This window comes from Erpetoichthys calabaricus, chromosome 1 (genome assembly GCF_900747795.2).
Source record: "Erpetoichthys calabaricus chromosome 1, fErpCal1.3, whole genome shotgun sequence".
Lineage (NCBI taxonomy): Eukaryota > Metazoa > Chordata > Cladistia > Polypteriformes > Polypteridae > Erpetoichthys > Erpetoichthys calabaricus.
The window spans coordinates 80,192,821-80,217,723 of record NC_041394.2 but is presented as its reverse complement, the minus strand read 5'-3'; the positions used below and the strand labels follow the sequence as shown (position 1 = coordinate 80,217,723).

Genomic DNA, 24,903 nt, shown 5'->3' with positions numbered 1-24,903 from the left:
TTGAAGTCAGTGTAAAGACTTAAGTACAGAAGTTATATGATTGAACTTTATGAATTCTTAAAATAATTCTTGCTGCAGCATTTTTAATTAACTGAAAGCTACATATAGAATGATTTGAACAGCCAGTAAAAAATGCATTACATTAGTCAATGTGTGAATACATTTCTCTGTATCCTCTATATCTACAGGCCATCTTAATTTCCAGTTTCTTAAGCTAGAATAAACAGGTTTTTGTCATCTTTACAATGTCTGTTTTAAATGACCTAATGGTGTCAAAGATTATGCCCTAAGATGCACGCTAATTCAGTAAAACTAATATTTACACCAACTGAAGTCAAATGTGACAGAATATGCAGTCTGTAATTTTCCCCAAATAAATAATATTTCTATTTTTTCTGTAGTAAGAGACAAGTAGTTATCTTACATCTACAACTTTAATTCACCAAAATTATTTAAGAACACTATTGGAGAAACATCATTTGGTCTAAAAGAAAAGTGTAACTGAGTATCGTCTGCATATGAATGAAAATGAATGTTATGTAAAGTGAAAACAGTAAATGTCTGAGTACTGACCTCGGCGGGACACCATATTTAACTTCTGTGTGTAATGACAGAGTACTGTCTGCACATTTCTGTACAGTAAATACTAAAGTCCATTTGATAAATATGAATTTAACCATGAGTGGATGGTGCTGAGAGCCCAAAGTAATTTTTCAGCCTACGTAATAGAATAGAGTGATCTATGGTGTCAAAGGCTGCCCTTACAGTGGTGTGAAAAACTATTTGCCCCCTTCCTGATTTCTTATTCTTTTGCATGTTTGTCACACAAAATGTTTCTGATCATCAAACACATTTAACCATTAGTCAAATATAACACAAGTAAACACAAAATGCAGTTTGTAAATGGTGGTTTTTATTATTTAGGGAGAAAAAAAAATCCAAACCTACATGGCCCTGTGTGAAAAAGTAATTGCCTCCTGAACCTAATAACTGGTTGGGCCACCCTTAGCAGCAATAACTGCAATCAAGCGTTTGCGATAACTTGCAATGAGTGTATTACAGCGCTCAGGAGGAATTTTGGCCCACTCATCTTTGCAAAATTGTTGTAATTCAGCTTTATTTGAGGGTTTTCTAGCATGAACCGCCTTTTTAAGGTCATGCCATAGCATCTCAATTGGATTCAGGTCAGGACTTTGACTAGGCCACTCCAAAGTCTTCATTTTGTTTTTCTTCAGCCATTCAGAGGTGGATTTGCTGGTGTGTTTTGGGTCATTGTCCTGTTGCAGCACCCAAGATCGCTTCAGCTTGAGTTGACGAACAGATGGCCGGACATTCTCCTTCAGGAATTTTTGGTAGACAGTAGAATTCATGGTTCCATCTATCACAGCAAGCCTTCCAGGTCCTGAAGCAGCAAAACAACCCCAGACCATCACACTACCACCACCATATTTTACTGTTGGTATGATGTTCTTTTTCTGAAATGCTGTGTTCCTTTTACGCCAGATGTAACGGGACATTTGCCTTCCAAAAAGTTCAACTTTTGTCTCATCAGTCCACAAGGTATTTTCCCAAAAGTCTTGGCAATCATTGAGATGTTTCTTAGCAAAATTGAGACGAGCCCTAATGTTCTTTTTGCTTAACAGTGGTTTGCGTCTTGGAAATCTGCCATGCAGGCCGTTTTTGCCCAGTCTCTTTCTTATGGTGGAGTCGTGAACACTGACCTTAATTGAGGCAAGTGAGGCCTGCAGTTCTTTAGACGTTGTCCTGGGGTCTTTTGTGACCTCTCGGATGAGTCGTCTCTGCGCTCTTGGGGTAATTTTGGTCGGCCGGCCACTCCTGGGAAGGTTCACCACTGTTCCATGTTTTTGCCATTTGTGGATAATGGCTCTCACTGTGGTTCGCTGGAGTCCCAAAGCTTTAGAAATGGCTTTATAACCTTTACCAGACTGATAGATCTCAATTACTTCTATTCTCATTTGTTCCTGAATTTCTTTGGATCTTGGCATGATGTCTAGCTTTTGAGGTGCTTTTGGTCTACTTCTCTGTGTCAGGCAGCTCCTATTTAAGTGATTTCTTGATTGAAACAGGTGTGGCAGTAATCAGGCCTGGGGGTGGCTACGGAAATTGAACTCAGGTGTGATACACCACAGTTAGGTTATTTTTTAACAAGGGGGCAATTACTTTTTCACACAGGGCCATGTAGGTTTGGATTTTTTTTCTCCCTAAATAATAAAAACCATCATTTAAAAACTGCATTTTGTGTTTACTTGTATTATATTTGACTAATGGTTAAATGTGTTTGATGATCAGAAACATTTTGTGTGACAAACATGCAAAAGAATAAGAAATCAGGAAGGGGGCAAATAGTTTTTCACACCACTGTAAATCTAACACCACAATTACTGTGGACTTTTCCCTCATCGTGAGATTTTAAAATGTTGTTTACAATACAGGTTAGTGCTGTTTCTGTACAGAACAATATAGTAGCCACACTGGAATTTCTCAAATAAATAGTGATGTAGACGGTGAGGCTGGAGCTGTGTTGCAATTACTTTTTCAAGTATTTTAGAAAGAAAAGGTACATTTGAAATAGGCCTATAATTGTTAAATTGCATATCAGTATATCTTCTTTAATAATCTGATAGCTCACATTTTTAGTTCATTAAGAACTGTTCTAATCAGTAATAAACTATTGATAATGTTAACAATGGGTACTTCCAGAATAATCACTAGTTTTGCTGCTCTGCATCTAAGAAAAAGGTAATAAGTGTTATTTTAGACGTTAACTTTATGACCTGTTCTAATATCAAATAGAAAATCACTAAAGTGGTGTGCACAAGGTTAAAACATGGTTTGGCAATGCAATGTTTAGTTTGTCTGATGACACTGAAATCTGGGACCCTTATATAGTCAATTTTATCATTAAGTATGTTCATAGAATGTTGTGTGTGCTAGTAGGAGAGCAGGCTAATTCAAGGAAGGCAGACCCTTGGACATGATGATCAAGGGAATTGCCCCCAAGACACAGTGGGTTGGTTTCAATGGTGATGTCTTGCCATTCTCTTCTCTTCTTGTTCATGTTTCTTCTGTTATTCAAAGTGATGGACTCCTTTGTTTATTGTCTGTCTCCAAATTGCATGGGTCTCAAGTTTCATATGTGGAATGGAGCAGGCCTTGACAGAACACTTCAAGTAGTCCTTCCAACGTTTTTTTTTTGAGTTCACCTTGAGGTTGGGGTCCTTCAGTGAGTATCCATACAGGACCATCCAGGTAAGCCGAGACTCATACATGGGGATAACATGCCCGGTTCAGCAGAGGACACGATTGAGCAGCATGACTGCAATACTAGCTGATGAGCAGCTTTCCAGAATTTTAGTGTATGGAACTCCCAAGTGATGTCCAGGATCTTCTGAAGGCAGCGGATGTGGAATGCTTCTAGTATGCAGATTTGCTCGCTCTAGGGAGTCCAGGACTTGTACCCATAAAGGAGTGTTGATATACATACTGCATGATATACCATAACCTTGGTTGCCATGAAGAGATTTCAGTTAACAAAGACATGCTTGAGTAGGCGGCCAAATGCAGAGAAAACTAGTTGGAGGTAGTTCGCGATCTCCTCACAGAATTGTGTGTTCCCCAGTGTCTTTTTGCTGATCTTGATGTCCACTAGAAGATCTGTGTCCTGGAAGGCAGTCTGAAGGGCCAGTGTCTTGGAGGTTCTGATTTCCTGGCTCATCCAAGAATAGGTTGAGTGTAAGGACTCAATGGTCCTCTGAAGGCTTTGCAGGTGTACAGCTATGTCATCAACATTGTGAACATACTGGAGCTCATTAATTATTGTCAAGGAGGTTTTCGAGAGTGCTCACAGTCTTTGGACGTTGATCAAATTGCCATGCAATCAGTACCGGATCCACACTTCTGGAGAGAAGAGTGACGGTGACAAGGTAAATGTTGAAAAGCACCAGAGCCAGGACACAGCCTTGCTTGACACCAACAGTGATTTCAAAGGGAGTAGATGTTTCCACTGCCAACAAGGACCTTTGCCCTTATTCCGTCATGGAAGAGACGGAGCATAGTGAGGAATTTTGGGGGACATCCAAACTTACAGAGTACTTCGCAAAGCATCTTATGGTTGACGGTGTCAAATGCTTTCCTCAGGTCAATAAAGGCAAAGCTGATGTCTTGCTTGTGTTCCCAAGTCTTCTGTAGGAGTTAGTAGATGATGAAGATCATGTCAATTGTGCTGCGTTTGGGACAAAAGTGGCTTGTGACTCCAGAAGTACTCTGTCTACAATGTGATGAAGTAACTGGAAACGCATGACACAGCCAAGGCTTTTCTCAGCAACATGCCACAGTGAAATACCACGGCTATTGCCACATCCCGATTGGTCCCCATTCTTCTTGTAAATGGCGACAATGTTAGCATGTTTCCATGAGTCGGGAATTTTGCCAAGCTTCCAGCACAGAGTGAAGAAATCCATAAATTCCTTTGATGGCATTGTAGAACTCATTGGTCTTGTTTTCATCCATGTACCATTGGATTTCAGTGGCCTTGCTAACCCACCAGTTGTTCTGAATTTCACAGAGTCTGCATTTTGTAATTGATCTAGTTTTTTTCCTCACCTGCTGGAGGGAAACAGATGATAGATTTGCAAGATGAGCTTGGAAAGCTGCATTCTTGGTCTCCAGGAGGGGGAGAATGTTGTGTGTGGCCTCCTGAAACAAGTCTGGACTCTTCCTCTTGGAGAATCCAAGGGCTTTCTTGGAGGACTTCAGAGCTGTGAGCAGCAAGGCCCATAGTTCATCAACATCAGGATTGGTAGTCATGATGTTACCATCCTTGGTTGGTATCTGGATGTGTTCGAGCTGCTTGTGAAGATGACTTGTCAGTCCGTTTCTGGTGTCAATGGTTGCAAGGGATGCAACGTTGTGGCATGGCTTGAGGGATTGTCTTCTGGTAGGTAGTCTAAATACAGCGCAAAGGATGGACCAGACATGTCTATGGTCTGCTCAGCATTCTGATCCTCACATCGCTCGTGTGATCAAGGCATCCTGGAGATCACGCTGACGGACAATAATATAGTCCAGGAGGTGCCAGTTTTTTGATCGAGGATGCATCCATGTTGTCTTGTGTTTGTTGGGGAGCTGAAACATTGTTTTGATAATGGACAGTTGGTGCTCTGCATAGAAGGATAGGAAACGGAGCCCATTAGCATTCATGTTTCCAGTTCCATGTTTCCAGATCACATTATTCCAAACATTAGAGCTTCTTCCAACATGTACAGTGCATTAAAGTTACCAAGTAAGGCAAAGCAGGAACATTCCAGACTGCTTTGTCAAGGGAAACATAGAAGTTGTCATTTTCTTCCTCTATTGAATCCAACGTAGGAGCATACGTACTAATGATTGTCATATAGAAACCTTTCACCAATGGAACTTGCAGGGTCATTAAGTGCGAACTGATGCCAAGAGGGGACTCCAGAATTTTCAGGAGAAGTTCATTTTTGACAGCGAGATGGATTCGCATCTCTGACTTCATCAGTGAGGTGAGTCTCACTGAGGGCACAGATGTCCACCTTGTAGCGTTGGAGCTCTGAGGCTACGAGGGCTGTTCTCTGAGGTGGTTGGTTGGTATTGGTCGATTCCATGAGTGTGCCTGACATTCCAAGAAGCTAGGATAATAGATTTTGTAGTTTTTCGACTGCATGTAGAGGGGTGGCTCGCCCCTATCCCTACAGATAGGACAAACTTTGTTTAGGACACCTGTTATTGTCCCTTCCCCATCAGGGGTAGCCAGTGTTATCCTTGAAAAAGGCTGCCTAGTCACATTGACACGGACAAGGCACTTGTCCTGGGTGCGCCTCTGAACGGCCATCACACCAACGCTGCTATACATGCGGGTTGTATACTAAGAACAAAAACTGCTGTAGGACTTTTATGCAGGAGAAAAGGATGAGGAAGATGGATGGAAGGAAGAGCCTGTGTAAATGAGTTGTTGATATCGGTGATAGTGAGAGTGCACAGTCCTCAATCACACTGCTTCACTTCCTGTCAAGAATCCACATGGCAAGCCAGTTGCAAGATGATGAGGTATAGCAGGAATTTGCACCACTTTGGATGGACTATTGGTGGGATAGGGTGTGAGTGGTTGAATCAGTCTTAGTCAAGACCTCACCTCTGACCTTGCCACCATGGGTGACCCTACCAAGAGTACACGACTCCTGGTAGGGGAGAAGGATCATTGAAGAACACAAACCATTCCACCACGTTAAAGCCCCGACTCAGTGGAGGTTGTTAGATCAGCAACAGTTCTAAACAGTACATAAGGATCATTTGTGTTGTCATCTATTAAGCTAGAAAAGTAGTCAGAACAGAACATAAAAGGAGCTTTTTCATATTTTTAACAGTGTGTCCATGCACTCTGTAAGTTTAGAAAACTTTGTTTAGACAAAAAGTAAAAAAAAACTTTAGAACACTTTTAGAAAGCTTTGTTGCTGTCCACCTACGCTCAAGTATCAGCATCCTAATTTAAGAGTGAGAGTTTTCTAATTTAAACCAGGGTCAGTTTCTATGTGCTTTAATCGCTTTCATAGTAAGGGGAGTTACTGTATCCAAGGACTATGTCATTGTCACATCATAATTAGATATCAGCTGATCTTGATTGTTTTCGATGATGTTTCTGTATCAGGTACTTGCAGAAATGTTTGAGTTTACAATCCACATATTGCACATATTGGTCTTTGTTTTAATCAGCGATTGCATAGGTAAGTGCAAAAACAAATTAAATGTAGCTTTTAAAAACAAACTTAATTTCTTAGGTAGTTACATGATGTAATATTTACATTTTGAATCCCAACTCTAAGTAACAAATAGATCTAATGTGTGATTAAGATAATGAGTCATGCCATTGACAATCTGGCAAAACCCCACTGCGTTTAACAAATGAGTAAAACATTTGCTAAAAGTGTCAGTTTACACATCTACAGTATAATTAAATATTATTATTATTATATTATTAATAATAAATAATCCACATTAACACTATATTACGTGATTATATTTTATAGCTAACTCAGATGAAAAGCTGACAAATTTAGTCATGAACAATGAATATGGCTCTGGTGGTCTATAAACTTGTGCTGCAATTGTACTGGAATCTGTTTTAATATCTGAGTACTTGAAAGGATGTACAGTACATTTGCCTAAATTTTTAGAAGAGATATGTAGATCATCACAAAACTAACTTCTTGACCAAAATCTCTTGATTTATGAAGGAAATCAAACATTTCTACTGTTGCTGTGGTCAAACTCTATATCTCTATTTTGGCAATAGTCAAACTTCCCTATCTCAATTGCAGCTGGTCCAAAATGCAGCACTTCATCTTCTGAGTCCTGACTGGTACAAAGATGGCAAAACATATTTCTACAGTGTTGGCCTCTGTTCGGTGGCTTCCAGTTAAATACAGAATACAGTTTAAAGTTTCATTTTTGTTTTTAAAGCATTCAATTGTTTGGCACCACATTACATTTCAGACCTCCTTCACCCCTTATCGACCCCTAGGCTTTTGAGATCATCTGATCAAAAACTGATCCCATTGTCTTGATTGAAGCTTAAGGGTGATGGTGATTTTTCTGTGTCTGCCCTTGTTCTATTGAACAGTATATCCTTTTACCTTCGGTCTTTAAACACTATTGATATTTTCAAATCTCAATTGAAGTCTTTTCTGTTGTCTTTGGCATATGGAGATGCTTAAAGGTAGTAGTGTTATATTTTTATTACAGCCTTTTAATGGTTTGGTATGATTTATGTTTGTGTTTTATTTATTTATCTATTTATTTTAATATTTTTATATGTTTAATATATTTATTGATTTTATTCTGAAGTTGTTTTTATTCAATGTTTATGTACAGCACTTTGGTCAACTTTTGTTGTGTTTAAATGGGCTTTGTAAATTAAAATATTGATTGATTGACTGATTGATCAATATCTTTTTACTCTGAGCAGATGAATTAATGTTCCAAAAATGTATTTACTGTGTAAATGTATTTTACTAAAGCTATATACAGTATAATTTTTTTCCCCCTCTGGACTTAGTTTTAGTTAACTCATTTTTTTCAATTCAGGATCCTTAATTGCCTATTTTAGTTTCAAATACCTGCATTTAGGTTTTAATTGTTGTCTGTTTTCTTGAATTAATAATGAGGTGCTAATGGTAAAGGAACTACCAGCTTTCCAGATAACATGCTTCAATTTAAACATGTGTATATGCATCATGAAGTATCCATTCATCCATTATCCAACCCACTATATCCTAACTACAGGGTCACGGGGGTCTGCTTGAGCCATTCCCAGCCAACACAGGGCGCAAGGCAGGAAACAAACCACGGGCAGGGCACCAGCCCACCACAGGGCACACACACACACATCCACACACCAAGCACACACTAGGGACAATTTAGGATCGCCAATGCACCTAACCTGCATGTCTTTGGACTGTGGGAGGAAACCGGAGCACCCAGAGGAAACCCACGCAGACACGGGGAGAACATGCAAACTCCACACAGGGAGGACCCGGGAAGTGAACTCACGTCTCCTAACTGCGAGGCAGCAGCGCTACCCACTGCGCAACCGTGCCGCCCTCATGAAGTATCTGCGTTAATAAAATGTTTTAATGTACAGTGGTGTGAAAAACTATTTGCCCCCTTCCTGATTTCTTATTCTTTTGCATGTTTGTCACACAAAATGTTTCTGATCATCAAACACATTTAACCATTAGTCAAATATAACACAAGTAAACACAAAATGCAGTTTGTAGATGGTGGTTTTTATTATTTAGGGAGAAAAAAAAATCCAAACCTACATGGCCCTGTGTGAAAAAGTAATTGCCCCCTGAACCTAATAACTGGTTGGGCCACCCTTAGCAGCAATAACTGCAATCAGGCGTTTGCGATAACTTGCAATGAGTCTTTTACAGCGCTCTGGAGGAATTTTGGCCCACTCATCTTTGCAAAATTGTTGTAATTCAGCTTTATTTGAGGGTTTTCTAGCATGGACTGCCTTTTTAAGGTCATGCCATAGCATCTCAATTGGATTCAGGTCAGGACTTTGACTAGGCCACTCCAAAGTCTTCATTTTGTTTTTCTTCAGCCATTCAGAGGTGGATTTGCTGGTGTGTTTTGGGTCATTGTCCTGTTGCAGCACCCAAGATCGCTTCAGCTTGAGTTGACGAACAGATGGCCGGACATTCTCCTTCAGGATTTTTTGGTAGACAGTAGAATTCATGGTTCCATCTATCACAGCAAGCCTTCCAGGTCCTGAAGCAGCAAAACAACCCCAGACCATCACACTACCACCACCATATTTTACTGTTGGTATGATGTTCTTTTTCTGAAATGCTGTGTTCCTTTTACGCCAGATGTAACGGGACATTTGCCTTCCAAAAAGTTCAACTTTTGACTCATCAGTCCACAAGGTATTTTCCCAAAAGTCTTGGCAATCATTGAGATGTTTCTTAGCAAAATTGAGACGAGCCCTAATGTTCTTTTTGCTTAACAGTGGTTTGCGTCTTGGAAATCTGCCATGCAGGCCATTTTTGCCCAATCTCTTTCTTATGGTGGAGTCGTGAACACTGATCTTAATTGAGGCAAGTTAGGCCTGCACTTCTTTAGACGTTGTCCTGGGGTCTTTTGTGACCTCTCGGATGAGTCGTCTCTGCGCTCTTGGGGTAATTTTGGTCGGCCGGCCACTCCTGGGAAGGTTCACCACTGTTCCATGTTTTTGCCATTTGTGGATAATGGCTCTCACTGTGGTTCGCTGGAGTCCCAAAGCTTTAGAAATGGCTTTATAACCTTTACCAGACTGATAGATCTCAATTACTTCTGTTCTCATTTGTTCCTGAATTTCTTTGGATCTTGGCATGATGTCTAGCTTTTGAGGTGCTTTTGGTCTACTTCTCTGTGTCAGGCAGCTCCTATTTAAGTGATTTCTTGATTGAAACATGTGTGGCAGTAATCAGGCCTGGGGGTGGCTACGGAAATTGAACTCAGGTGTGATACACCACAGTTAGGTTATTTTTTAACAAGGGGGCAATTACTTTTTCACACAGGGCCATGTAGGTTTGGATTTTTTTTCTCCCTAAATAATAAAAACCATCATTTAAAAACTGCATTTTGTGTTTACTTGTGTTATATTTGACTAATGGTTAAATGTGTTTGATGATCAGAAACATTTTGTGTGACAAACATGCAAAAGAATAAGAAATCAGGAAGGGGGCAAATAGTTTTTCACACCACTGTAAATGAGACAGAAAGAAAGGACTTAGAGATACAAATCTGTTGCAGGATGCAAAACATATAGATAATGTTCTTGGAAAACAAATAACCTACAATATGATAAAGATTTGTCTTGGAAAAATGAAAGCCCTAACAAGACATATAATTAAATACCAAGATTCATTATCTGGTAGCCTTGGCTTCTGATTACAAAACTTGTTCTTGCTGCCATGAGTGGAGTTGAGTACCCTTTTGGCCTATATGTTCAATGGCAAACTCTAGTCTTACTCTAATGTTCTTTTTAAACAGCAAAGGATTTTTAGTGGCATACCTCACATGCAGGTAAAATTTGTATAATCTCTTTCTGATTGCAGATGCATGCACTTTTAAAAGAGTTACCTGGTCATTCTGCAATTAAATCTTGGGAGACTTCTTTTATTATCAAACAGTCAGCTCTTGGGCTGAATTTGTTGGGTCAGCCAATCCTGGACAGATCAGCAGTCACTTGAAATCTATACTGCTTGTAAAATATTCTCCTCTTGGTGGAATGACTGTTTTTAAATAATTTGGCAATCTTTTTAAATCCCTTGCCAGACACATAGGCATCCACAACCTTCTTTCTGAAGGCAGTGAAGAGTTCCTTTGATCTTGGCATGATGACACCACATACATCAAAAGCAAAGAGAACATCAGACCCTACATATCTACAGCTCCACCTGTATTCTCCCTAATAAGGAGAAAAGCCAAGCAAAATGACACCTTTTATTGGCTAACTAAAAAGATTACAATATGCAAGCTTTCGAGGCAACTCAGCTCCTTCTTTAGGCAAGATGTAATACAGAAATTGGAGTTCCCTATGTTTATATACACACTCTAGGACAAGAAACAATATTGGTAAATATTTAAATGAGAAATTTTAAATGTAAAAAATTAATAGATTCATTCAGGCTAGGGTTAATTTAATAAGACAGAAAAGAACAATGTATTGTCAAGATCTCTGGATAAGATAACTGTCCAACAGAGTCTTTTGAAGTTTGTAATGAGTTTTTTCTCTACATTCATAATGGCTAACATGGTACAACACCCTAGTACCCCTAATAAGGAGAATAATAACAATGATAAGGTTCTTATCATTGTCACCTAATCTTAAACACCTGATTCTTATTTTATGGATTTGAAGTGGTGATAAATGTAGATGTGAACCTACCTTTTCCACACGTCAAATCTGTAGGTGTAAAGCTTCCATTGTTTCTATTTGGTCATTCTTCTGAGAGGTATAAAGATAATTTTGACTTCAAGGTATTACCAAGGTGAATGGATAGACCATATGAGTCACTCAGTGTTTAGTAACTTTATCCTTGTCTTCTAGTTTAACAGTTGATCCAAGTTTCTTAATTTTATATGCAATCTTTGGAAGACAAGGGCTACAGATCACATTTGTTTAAAAAATAACTGCCTTTTATTAACATTCTGCAGTCCTTAAACTTCACAGACATTTTGTATTTTCAAGTTGGCTAGATACCCTGACATTCTATGAAAGATCAGATGCTTAAGTTACCTACTTGGAAACTAGCCCTAAAATGTATTGGTCCATATAAAAAGTCAGGGACCATGTCCAAACAGTTATGTGTAGGCTGGTTTTATTAATGCAGGTTAGGGCACCCAATCTTTTCTTGTTTCCCATTTAAAACTAGTGGTTTCCTGTGTTTTCTCACCTCATGTTTCATATCTATCTCCTTATGATTGCAGGCTCATCTGAATATGAGGTTCAGAAGATCTTAGCCAGGCTTAGAACTAGAGGCCGTGTCTGTTATATAGTACAGTACATTAGCACGAGCATGGTCCTGAGGAATTTTCTAGATTACTGCTCATTATTTTTTTTTCTGTTAGTGCAAATATTTTTAGTGTCCAAGAAATATCTGTCTCTGCCACTCAAATATACAATGTCAGAGGTCTAACAATCAATTTAAATGTGTGGATTAATTTGATGGTCCCCAATAATATTCTTAGTGGCATTTAGTTTGAAAGGGGGTGGATTCTGCAAAGTATATGATGGCACTTTACAGTATTGAAGGTAAATTGTATAAATCCATAGAGCTCAAGAATTTGAATGCCAAAAACCTTTTGCCTGAGGAATTATATTCTCTACAGAAAATCTTTGTACTAGAATTCACAGTTTAGTTATACTGAATAACATGGACTAACATTTTCTTTTATATCTTTCTCAGCTCAGACATCCAATGCCTCAGGATTGTGGGCCTTAGTACAGGCCACTGCAGTTTGGTGGCAAATTGGCAATGGGTGACCAGGCCATTGTAAGCAGGCAAGACTCAGGAATTGCACAGACATCACCAGATGTGCTGTACTACCATCAGGGAGGAGTATCGCTAGGTCTGACGCACACTGCCTACAGTGTTCTTGGAATGGGCATTCAACCAGATCATGTGTCCAATGATTCCATGTCTACTCTTTACCCTGTTGATAACAGAAAGACTACCAGCCTTGCTACAGTTAAAGAGGTGGGAAATGTATGTGGAAGAACTTACAGCTGGGACCAAACTCCATCAGTAGTTGGAAACTGCACCAATGGCAACTCAAGCCCTGTGCATTCTAAAGAAGATACAAAGTCAGTGCCCACCCAGAATGGCACATATGAAATGAATGGAGAACATAATTATGAGCAGCACTTTGTTAACACTTTAGAAAAAGGGTTGCCCCTGCAAAAACTAGACTCTTTTTCTGAGGCATTTGCCACCAGACGGTTCATATCATTGCCAAGCCGTCTGAATGTGCCCACAGGAACTAGTGATAGTGAGACTTCTGTAGAGAAACAGAACTGCTCTACTTCAGTCCCAAAGAAAACCCATCCTAGAGCTCAAGAACAGTCAGAATACTCAAGCACACAACACCAGGCAACATCAATACAATATCCATACCAAAGGACGAGCCAGTTTTTACAGGCATCTCATGTTCTACAGCAACAGATGAGACCACAGTTTCACGCAGGCCTCCAGACAATGGGTCATTACCAGATGCAGCAGGACCAACAGCAATATCAGTCTTCTACAGAGCAGAAATTCCAGCCAGGAACGCAATTTGAGTGGCCACATTTGTGCAGTCGAACACCATCTCCAACCATATATAGCACACATGTGCAGAGCCATGCAGCAAGTGTATCTCCACAAGCACACTTGCAAGGAATGGAGAATGTCCCTCGGACGGTGTACCTGCAGACTCATGGAAAATCTGGCTTGAGCTTCTATCTGCAGTCCAATGCAACTAGCTCAGGAAGTCCTTTCACAGATGAAACCAATTTTAACCAACATCACATCAATATAAGGCAGCCAGAGGAGTACAAGAATGCAGGTAGTATTTAAGATGCTTCTAAGTACATTTCCATCTGTTTATGTTATTGAAGTAATATTGCAAACAGTCTTAAATTACTTGTCAAACATTACAAGATCAATTCGGCAGCTGTGATTGTAAATACATTGAATTTATATTTAAGGAAGACAGCATTTTAGTTTGATGTAAATTACGAGTGAGCCTCGCATAACACAGAGACACTTAAGGGACAATGTTTTGCTGCTGGCTGTACAAAGAAATACAGCTTAATAATATATAGCTGACTGAAGTACTATGATTGAATCTCAACCAATCAATTTTCCAAAGATCACGATGAGTTGTTTTTCTGTTTTATTAGGGTTAGTGGTGTCACCAGGAGTTCTCCAGAGGGGGGTGCTGAGTAGGTACATTTCCAGTACATAGGGATGCATTAATTTCACTACAAATTTGAGTGTGCATCACTGGGGTCACACTATACATGAATATTGGTGATTTAGTCAGTTATTTCTTGGAGATGTACATTTTCTTAACGCATTATCAGGCAATATCAAACAGAACTGAAAAGAGTCAACTATATAAAGTGATATATAATTCTTACACAAATTTACTGGAGCTCTCACCTCTTATATAGTGTCCCAAAGCTATCACAGCTTTAAACAGAAGACCAGTCCTTTCTAAGGCACATATACTCACACAAGGGCCAATGTGGAGTCTCCAACCTGCACATCTTTGGGGATGTGGAAGGAAAACTCATAATAACATGGGGAGAAAGTGCAAATTCCATACAGACATGAAATAAAAATATATGATATTTGTTAAAGTTAAAAATAGAAAAACAGGGTAGAAAAGGTAAGCAATGGTCAAGAACATGAAAAGCCAGGTAAGTCCAAGTAAAAAAATAGCCAAAAACAACAGGAAGCCTGGCAAAATTCTAAACCAAGTACAGTTCAAAAACATTGACATTAAACTTGGGAGCAAAACTCAACTGAAGGCCTTAATACAGGCAAAAAGTCCAATGCTAGAATGAAGCACTTCAGCCAGGATTCTTCTGTTATTTCACTTTCCCATCCCATCTGTTTCACACAATGGGTATTATTGAGAGGGGCAAAGAGGAAAATACAAACAAAAGAGGGGTGTCATAGGGAGTAGTCCAGAGTCTGTGACAGTAATACAGTAATCTTGACATTGGACAAGGTGCAGTTGGAGTCAAATATTTTTTTCATTTTAACAAATAATTTAAATGTGTGTGTATGTTTTAATTACATCAGCACAAATGGCATTACTATCAACAGTAGCTTACAGACATGTTGAAGGCATCTTTATCATTCAAATAACACTTGGATTTTCTATTTAGACAAATTATGCAAGTTTATATTTAAACAAATACATCATTGCAAAGGGAGTCTATCAATAAAAAATAAATAAAAGGCGACAGATAGATAGATAGATAGATAGATAGATAGATAGATAGATAGATAGATAGATAGATAGATAGATGTGTCTGACCTACTTATTCTTGCATGAAAGACCTCAGTTTTAGTGTGTCAGAGAAAAGATGTGCAACATGCTTCATAATGGCCATCAGTTTTGTTTTCTTCTTCTCTTCTACCAACACCAGAGGTTTGAAAGTGCATCCTGTAACTGAGCCTGTCTTTTTAATTATCTTAATAATTCAGTGGGCCTCCCTTGAAGTGATGTTACTAGCACAGTATAACACAGAATTGAAAATTGCACTGATCATCACAGAGGTGTAGAATATGTAGAATATTCAAAAATGAGTTGTAAATGCTTGTGCTGGACTGGCGAGCTTTGTTGGGCTGAATGGCCTGTTCTCGTCTAGAGTGTTCTAATGTTTATATAAGAGAATAATAAATGTCATTCCCTAGAAGTGGAAGGTGAGGCTGATGATGACGACTTCCAGGACAACAACTGTGCCAAAGCATCGGAGTGATTGTGCTTTAAGTGCATCTGCAAATTGCTTGTGGTTGTGTGTGCGAGCAAATAGCATGTTTTATATTTTATGGCTGTTCTTTATCATTTGGATTGAAACTGAAGCAATACAGCAGCAGTCTGTTTAGGGCTAGAAGTAATATTCATTTTCAATTTCAGCTTTTTATTATTCTTACCTAAAGTCACTGACAGGTCAGCACCTTTTTTCCAAGGTAGTTGTTCTAAATAACCTTACTGTGACTATGGGCAGAAAGTGTCTAATCACTTCTTAAAAAATGTTATTCAATGAAACAACATTCAGAGCTTTGGAAAGCCTGTGGAGCCTGGGCAAAACTTCATTGGTTCTAGCTGGTCTATTCAGGCAGTGTCTGTGACGCCTTTGGATGGTTTAGAGTTGTAATGCTGATTACAAATGTAATCTTTATCACCCTGCTCAATTTAGAAATTAACATTTTAATAACAACTTGTTGAACACATTTTAAAAATGTAGGTTGGTGTAATTGCTTAAATTTGAATATCAAAAAAATATAAATAAATACTGCCGATAAGTCAACTTGTACATGAATAAGGGGTGTGTTACTGCAGTGATCCATGTAATTATCCATCAGAACAGGTCTACTGTTTACCCTTAAGCATTCTTCAGAAGTCTGACATTGTGCTAGAGCTGATTAACTGAAATAGTTGTTTATATCATACGAGATGCTTTATTTTTTCATTTAAAAGTTCTGTTTTTCCTCTGGTTAAAGTACACTTGACAAATTAGGCTGCACAAAGGATTGCTTACTTCTGGCTTTCTTTCCTGGTAACATGGTGGATTCAATTAATATGTAATATGCCACAATTATGTAGTTCATTAATCTGTAACATGTTTCATGTTTTGGCCTTGGACAAACCCAACTGTTGTCTTCCAAGGATTGCTGAAACAATTTTTTTCTGTGGTTTTCTACTGTCCACTGTCATGAAGTTGAGAATCAATTATAAATTCTTTTCTTGGTTAGTACATTTTTATTACAAAGAAAGTATTTTTTCCTTAATCTCTGGACTGTAGGATAAAGGTTTATTTAATCGTTTTATTATTTTAGGTTTTTCTGTGATGTCATCTTGTTTTTTGATACATTCTGCTAGTTTAAGACATTGCTGACAGGGTGTGACTGTGGGTTGTAAGGGGTGGTTTTGAGAGGTTACAACCTCTGATGTTATTATTTGTGATGGTATATAATGCACTATTCAAGTTTTTTGTACAAGAATTAACTAAGTGCTTTAATTCTGTCTTGCCCTGACATAAATGAACATCCTGCTTTTTTAAATTTTTGATTCTTGGGTCTTGTTTGGTTTTGGTTCTCTATTTTGTTTTGACTCACTGGTTTTGGGCCTTGCCTGTTTATTGAATATGCTTTCTGCAATATTCCTCCTGGTCCTTTCTCTTTCCCCTTGCTATCTGCTTTACACTTACAGATTTGATTAAGTACCTGTCTAGAAGCTGAAAATGTAAATACAACTCTGAAGACTGTTGATGGATTATATTTTGTTAGCACTCATTGTAAATTAAACATGAATACATTTAATGCAATCCTAAAGGAATACTCTAGTCAAAAATTATATTTTTCATCTTTTACCTACCTTGTTTTCTTTGCAGTTATGGCAGAGAAAATTTTTTTAATCTAAATGGAGGAAAAAAGTTGCTGAATCAATAGGTTTTTATGGGAACCAATGCTAAACAAACAGAAAACAATATCAAAACACAAAATTCACATGAGACCTATCCAGTCGTATGCTCACAATGTCCAAAACACATGTAGTTTTGCTAAAGTTCTGGAAAATTCTTTTGTGAAAGGCTGGTGACTGCGCTCATATGAGTTTGATCTTTTGAATTGAAAGCCCACCTCTCCCCTCATTCATTGGTCATTAAGCTATAGTGCCATATCCCTGCATTTTTTAAAGGCGGTTTGTGAAACTGCACAATAGAATTGGTCTTCTGCTTTACACCTGATAATGTTTTCACATTTTTTTTTTTTAATGAATAAAGATATTACTGTACAGGACTCCTGACCAATGAATCAGGGTGGAGGCAGGTCTTCGATTCAAAAGGCAATTTTCTTTTGAGCACGTTCCTCGGCCCCTCATGAGAAGATTTTGATGGTTTATTTAAGCCCTAGTGTGTGCTTGGTGTGTGTGTGTGTGTGTGTCCTGCGGTGGGTTGGCACCCTGCCCAGGATTGGTTCCTGCCTTGCGCCCTGTGTTGGCTGGGATTGGCTCCAGCAGACCCCGTGACCCTGTGTTTGGATTCAGCGGGTTGGAAAATGGATGGATGGATTGTTTATTTAACAATATTTCATTTGGGAGGTTGTGAGTTTACAACTGGATATCAGATATAATAATAATTCTTTGCATTTATATAGCGTCTTTCTCACTACTCAAAGCGCTCAGCAATTGCAGGTTAAGGGCCTTGCTCAAGGGCCCAACAGAGCAGAGTCCCTATTGGCATTTTACGGGATACATTCTGCGATACAAGTAAGCTTAGATTTTTTTTTTCATGGACATTTTGATACTGTTTGTAGTTTGTTCATCGTTGGTCCCCATAGTAGCCTATTGTACTTGTATTTATCATTCTTCTGTGATTTATAGGATCTCAGGATTTTGACTTTGTGTTCTGTGTTTTGACTTTGCTATTGATATCAAGTATATTGGTACTTGTTTGATTTGAATTGCCTTCTTGTTAAAGGCAATTCCAGTTTGCTTTTGTGCTCCACTGAGCTTTATTGTAATTGCAAAACATTTTTTGTCAAGAGTAAGTCTTTTATTTTACAAAGGTTCTATGAGGTCCTTTTGTCTCTAGTTTGGTTTTAATGGAATTTCCCCCTCTAGTGGTCTGTTTTGGAAGTGCTTTTGGCACATATGTGCTTTGGGGCTCCTAGTTCATGACAGTTTCTTGACCTGTCTATCTTAACGAAATAATGCATCTTTATGGCCTAATTCCCCAGAAGAGATCCATTCTCAGGGCCTGATTTTAGCTAGATGCCCTTCATCCTCCTTGGTTACAATCCAGAATCATATGTGTCCTTCAGCCTCCTAGAAGGTAAGCCAGGTGACTATTTAAGCTAAATTTTGTATCTACGTGATAGCTAAAGTTGACTAACAAAGTTGTTTTTAGTTCATTTTATCTGGTGATGTGATGTTCAGTTACATACATCAGAGTAGTGGTGCCCATAGTCATATACAACACATGCAGCATGAGCCAAAGCTGAAATTACATTAAACTCCAGCAATTATTTAAGCTGATGCATTGCACTAGCATGAACTGTACCTTTTAAATATGAAAACCACCCAATGGAGAGTTTGCCAAGCTGAGTCACAATTACATGAAAGTAAATTATAAAATTAGTATATATTGTTTTGTCATGATTGAGTAATTGGGTGACCTTATTCTCCTCTTTATACTCTTTATCATGTAGATCGTAAAAAAATGTCAAATACCATACTCTTGCCACACTGTCAGATACTGTAGTTCAGTACTTCTCACCTTCCTTTTAGAGATAAAGAACAGTAAGTAGGAAGAATTACACATTTAATGATGTATTATAAATAATATGCTCATAATAATAAGAAAGTAGAGTACAATGACAGTTGGTTACAAACCAGTGAAACCTGATAGTGTTAGATGTTTCATGTGGCACGTAAACTTGTAGTTACACTTGATTCTTTCTGATCAGCGCTCTTTAGGTCATAATCTGGTCTGCTCTCTTAATGATGGAAAATGGCAGAGAGACCCAACTTATACCAATTCCTGTCACATGTCATGAAACAATGGTGTGTCAGGGTACAGTGTTCCTCTTAATTCAGTGACCAATCTTAAAGAGCCACAACTCAATTCCAGTGATCAATAGAATAAATGTACTTGTCCTTTCCTGGGGGATGGCTTATAGATTGTCCTGCACCCTTGTTAAACCGATTTCCAAAACTGATAAAGTTTAGCTTTATTGAGGCAATAGTTAAACAGATGTGGCCAAGTCCAAAAATGGGATAAAAGGAGAGGTTTTTAAGTATGGAGACTGTTGAAGAGATGTGGAGCAAATTTACAAATTGTTTTATATACAACATGGGATAAGTTATTCTAAATGTAGAAGCAGTGGGAAATTAAATAAAAATCTGTAGTGGATAAATAAGGAGATAAATAAGAAAATGCAAATATATCCAACTCTGTCTGCAGGGCTTGTAAGTGCATGAGGGCAATAGTTAAAAAGAATATTAGTAAAGCTAAAAGAGAGAAATATTGCAGAAAAAGTGAAAGGTGACCCAAACAGTTTCTTTGAGTATTTTAATAGTAAAAGAAATGCCAAGGAAGAGGTAAAGTGCATTATGAAAAGTAAAGGGTGAACTACAGTACAGTATACAGAGTGAAACAGCAAATGCTTAAGATTTGCATTCTTCTGATATTTACACATGTGAAGAAGTTGATGACCTCCTAACAGTAACAGGGAATTTCAAGGAAGTACTTAGCCCGAAATCAAACAACAACAACGTGCCGGGCTGTGGGGTTGTTTTGCAGCAGCAGGAACTGGGAGACCAGTTAGAAAACAAGAAAACAAAGACAAGACAGGAGAGGCTTAGAGACAACTCTGAGAATGTGCTTGAGTTGTCCGCCCAGAGCCCAGACTTGAATGCAAGTAAACACCTCTGGAGATCACTGAAAATAGCTATCCATCATGGTCTCCATTCAACTTGACTGAACTTGAAAGGCTCTACAGAGAAGAATGGCAGAAAAAAACCCAATTCAGGTGTTCAAAGCTTGTTACATCATACCCAAGAAGACTCCAGGCTATAATCACCACAAAAGTATTTCAGCACAGTACTGTTTAAAGGGACTGAATATCTGTGCGGATTTTGTATTCAGCTTTGTCATTCTGAGGTATTGAGTGTTGCTTGATGAAAATATAAACTTTAATGATTTTGGCATAAAGCTGAATGAACTGTATATATAGACAATCTGGATAAGAATATACTGTAAATAACAAGCTGGCTAGGTTTGCAGATGATACCTGACTAGGAAGAATTGCAGATCTAAATTTATCCAAATCATTACAGAAGGACCTGGATAGAATTCAGACTTTGACAGATCTGTGGCAGGTGATATTTAATTTAAGTAAATGCAATTTACTATACTTTAAGAGAAAAATGTTAAATTTGAATACACAATGAGGTGTCTGAAACTTGAAAGTACTCCTATGAAACAATGCTAGGAGTCACTAGACTCTTCATTTCCTATATCCAGACAGCATACAGAAGTGATTAAGAAGGCTAATAGGATGTTATGCTAAATAGCACAATACAAGTAAAGCTTGTAAGTTAAGCTTTGTAATGCACTAGTGTAACCTCTCCTAGAGCAATGTGCTCTGTTTTGGTCTCCATTTAAAAAATAAGACATAGCAGTGCTAGTGGAAGGCCAGAGAAGAACGACAATGCTGATTCAAGGACTGCAAGGTCTGGATGGATAGAAGAATGGATTTTCTAAGGATTTTCTTTTTATTAACTATTGCATGTTTCTTGGCTATTTCATTACGTCTTTCTTACTGTGAAAACCTAACAGTTTAATATTTACCCAAACATAAAAAATGCCCAATGTAATTACCACATAAACTTGTGGCCTAGAGTAAAATGTTTCAAACTGTATGGCTATCTGGTACTATCTTCAAGGCTGGTATGTATAAAGACAGATATTTTTAAAAATATGTTTGTGCATGGTAAAAAAATCTTTTATCATGTTATCAATTTTGTTCTCTTTTCAGATGAACATTCTCTTCATACAAACTGCAATCGTCCCTCTGTTCAATATTCTGAGGCCTTTAGTGGAGATCAAGAATCCTCATTCAAATGTGAAGAAGAGCCCCAGCCCTGTGATCTCCATAATGATTGTGCTGATTTTTGTGACCCCTGCTCAGATCCCCATGACTCTTTAATATCACTTAATATCAAGACAAGTGAAGAACAGTGCAGCCAGGATCTGTGCTGGCAAGAGGTAAGAGTACTGTGCCATTAGTTGGTGAACCTCAGTATAAACTGTTGAAGTGTTACAATAATTATTGATTTTTATATAAACTACTACAGAAGACATCAGTGAAAATATTAGATTTTAATCAGTATTATCCCATTGTTTACGTGACTCAGGTTACATTATGTTAATCATTCTGTTTAAAGTTAGCAATTAAAAATAATGGAATCTTTAACAAAAAAGCTGATACAGGTGCAAAGGACAATGAATTCCATGTAGGAATGGTCATTATCTATGTGGAGTTTGTGCGTTCTCTATGTGTTTGTGTATCTTTTCCTACAGGTACTTGCATTTTTTCCCACATTCCAAAAGATGCACATGGTAGGCAAATAGTGATTCAGATTTGGCCCCCATATGAATATGGGTGTGTTTGTGAGCATGAGAGGCCCAGGGATTCATTGATGCCATATCCAGGGTTGTTTCCTGCAATGTGCCCAGTGTTGCCAAGATAGGCCCTGGCCACCCCATGACCAGAAGCTGGTTTAACAATGTTATGTTATCTAAAGTTGTGTTAGAAATTGAGCCTGTACTACCATCTGCTGACACTCCAGTATTCATTCACTTGTACCTTTGTCAAGCATCAATAATTCTAAAGAAAATATGTTGCATAATGAACTGTAATAATAAGAGAATGGAAAAAGCTGATTTTTGCTTTTTCATGAACTCTTATGCTTTTCATGCAATCATGAATCTGGGAAATAAAAAGTGAGAGCTACATGCTGTGCTTTTTGGGAATGTGATAAAGTTTTTGTTGTAGTCAAAGTCATAATGGATATTTGTCACAGAACCAGCCCAGCAAACACAGATTGGCGTTCACTATACCCCAGGTTCACAGCTAAATGAGTCTGTGTTTAACCTTTTTTTATGCTCTCTCACTATACCAGGCATCAAGTTAGAAATCCATAAAGCCAGATGCTGTAAACTCCATTGAAGTGCCATGCACTGAACGTAACCAAGATGAATGTCACTATATTTTAGACCCATTTGCTTTGACACCTTCAACTTTTCCTTTCTTCTTATCTGACCAGGCAGTTGGCAGTAAAAGTGGCATTGTCTCCTATGTCCGTCAAAATGCCTTCAGCACAATCACTGAGCCTTTTGTGTTTCCCATGGGCAGACCAGGGGTAGAGGGTGAGAGCAGTTACCAGAGTTTTGAATTCAACCAAGAAATTCCTGAACTGGACTATAAGCAGGACCTTGAGGTAACGTGTCTGTTATCGTTTTCAAATATACTTTAAGAATGTACATATTATTTCATGGTGGTTTTTGAATTTGTCAATGGGTTGACAGCATTTCCTTATATTGGGGATACAGTTTACAGATTTCTTTTTCTCTTCATTACCGTTCTGTGGTGTGTCATATCTTTTTAGCCCATACAGGCTTGACCAATATTGTTCATGCTGTTGTGCAACTGCCAGAAAACAGGAGAGAGAACTTTTAAAAATCCTTAAATGCAGAACTTCTGGCTGCTCCTCACCAACAACTCACCCTCTTTTTCTTTACTCATGAAAAAGGTTAAGTCTAAATTTAGAAATGTCCAGCATGTCTGCTCCCATATCTTGTCTTAGCAATAAGCCTGAAAGGGTACAAGCATGCTGTTCATTGTTCTGCACTTCATCCATTTCATCTCACTATATATGCCAGATATGTGGGTTAGTAAACATCTTGCCTGATGATCTTATTTTACACCTCAAATTTATGTTTCTATTTTTGCAAAAAAATACTTGTCTATAGTGATCATCCAGAGTTAACTTGGGCCAAACAGAAGCAGTTATTTTGAAAACAATTATGAATTGTGCTGTTAGCAATGTAATTTGGAACATGACCGCTTGATGGAGTTTACTTTTTCTAAGATTGATAGATACTGTTGTTCAACCATCGGCCACTATTTTTTTCCCTATACTTTTTTACTTCCATGTAGGAGCTTTGTATAAATGCCTACATATTTCTTGTATTCCTCATTTCAGGGTCCAGCTGCCCCAATTTACAATGGAATTCCTTTTAAAAGCCTTTTGCGTTTCATGAAATGTGCTGGAAAGCCTGAAACTCTGGAAGAGCATTTTCCTCCAGGGATGTTTCACTACACTCCACCACCAATGCTAAACCCTCTGCGCAAAGGAACGGGGCTGTTTGTTAATATCAACATCTGTGAAGCTGGAATGCAAGGTTTTGTTGGTAATTATTGGCTTTTTTTTCACAAATGCTAAACATTCGGCAACAGTATTCTTACATACAATATAGTGTATTGTGATAAGAGTTAGACTTGCCTTGAAAAACTGCATGTCAAAGTGCAGTGCATCATTCTTTAGCTGATTACCAAAAATGCCACAAATCAATAATAATGGAATTATTTTGCCAGTAATAACTTACATTAAAAAATTATAGACACACATTGAAGCCCCCTTTATTTGAAATGTTTTACTTTTACACTGTGTTGCATGGTGATATTTACTCTGAATTTGAAGTGTAAGACTGTAAGGCTGCTTATGTATGTTTGCAGGAACCCAGGACTACTTACTCACAGAACTCTGTCAACAAAGTGCAACTTATTTATCCTCTCCGTGAGTAACCCTAAATAAACTTTAATACTGTGATGGGTAAGGGACCAGCCTAATCGAACCAAAAACTCAAAAAAAGAAAGTATGTCATAAATTGAGAGTTTATTAGTTGAAACACAGATTTGGAATGAATATAAGAACAACACAAACTTCCAACACAAGACAATAGCAAAAGAGACAATGATTTGAGCATGACAGGGTCTGCTGCCTCAGTGGATGCAGATTGTACCCAATGTCTATCTGATGGAAAGGCTCAAAAACATTAATATCTGCCTGTAACCCCTGATCTCTCTTGTTCTTTCTTTCTGCTTTTCTTTATCACTCTAGTTTTCTGTACTCTGTACACATGACAGTATTACTGCTATCTCACTGCCATTCAATGCACTTGCACTGACCCACCTGTACACTCCAGTGACCAGGTAAGAGTACCATGTAACAGTTCATGGAACATATACACCCCTGAAAGAGAGCCCTTAAATATGGTTGTGCTCCTACCTTTATGTTTTAAGCACTGCTGTGACAGTTCTGTCTCCACTAGGTGATAAAAACCCAACAGGCTTTTACTTTTTCCCCATGTTCACTGTTTTACACAAGAGAACTCTATGTAGTGACAGGGCTTGATGTCAGCTTACTGCCCCCACTTACAGTATCTAGTCTGCCTCTAATAGGGTTCTCTAGCCTCTGGCCCTTTGCACACCACTGTTAATTTTGATGTCACTCATTTCCTCTACT

The 24,903-nt window shown here is 38.3% G+C and overlaps 1 protein-coding gene across 2 annotated transcripts in view; it reads left to right on the top strand.

The window, feature by feature from the left end:
• The window catches only part of LOC114652364 (uncharacterized), a 105,239-nt gene that overhangs the window by 67,389 nt on the left and 12,947 nt on the right, over positions 1-24,903 (top strand). For both annotated transcript variants that reach the window (XM_051932610.1, XM_028802732.2), the window contains 5 exons: positions 12,501-13,638; positions 21,351-21,580; positions 22,642-22,815; positions 23,581-23,788; positions 24,114-24,174. In XM_051932610.1, coding sequence (XP_051788570.1) covers positions 12,570-13,638; positions 21,351-21,580; positions 22,642-22,815; positions 23,581-23,788; positions 24,114-24,174 — 1,742 coding nt within the window. In that variant the 5' untranslated portion in view covers positions 12,501-12,569. The remainder of the gene's footprint in view (positions 1-12,500; positions 13,639-21,350; positions 21,581-22,641; positions 22,816-23,580; positions 23,789-24,113; positions 24,175-24,903) is intronic.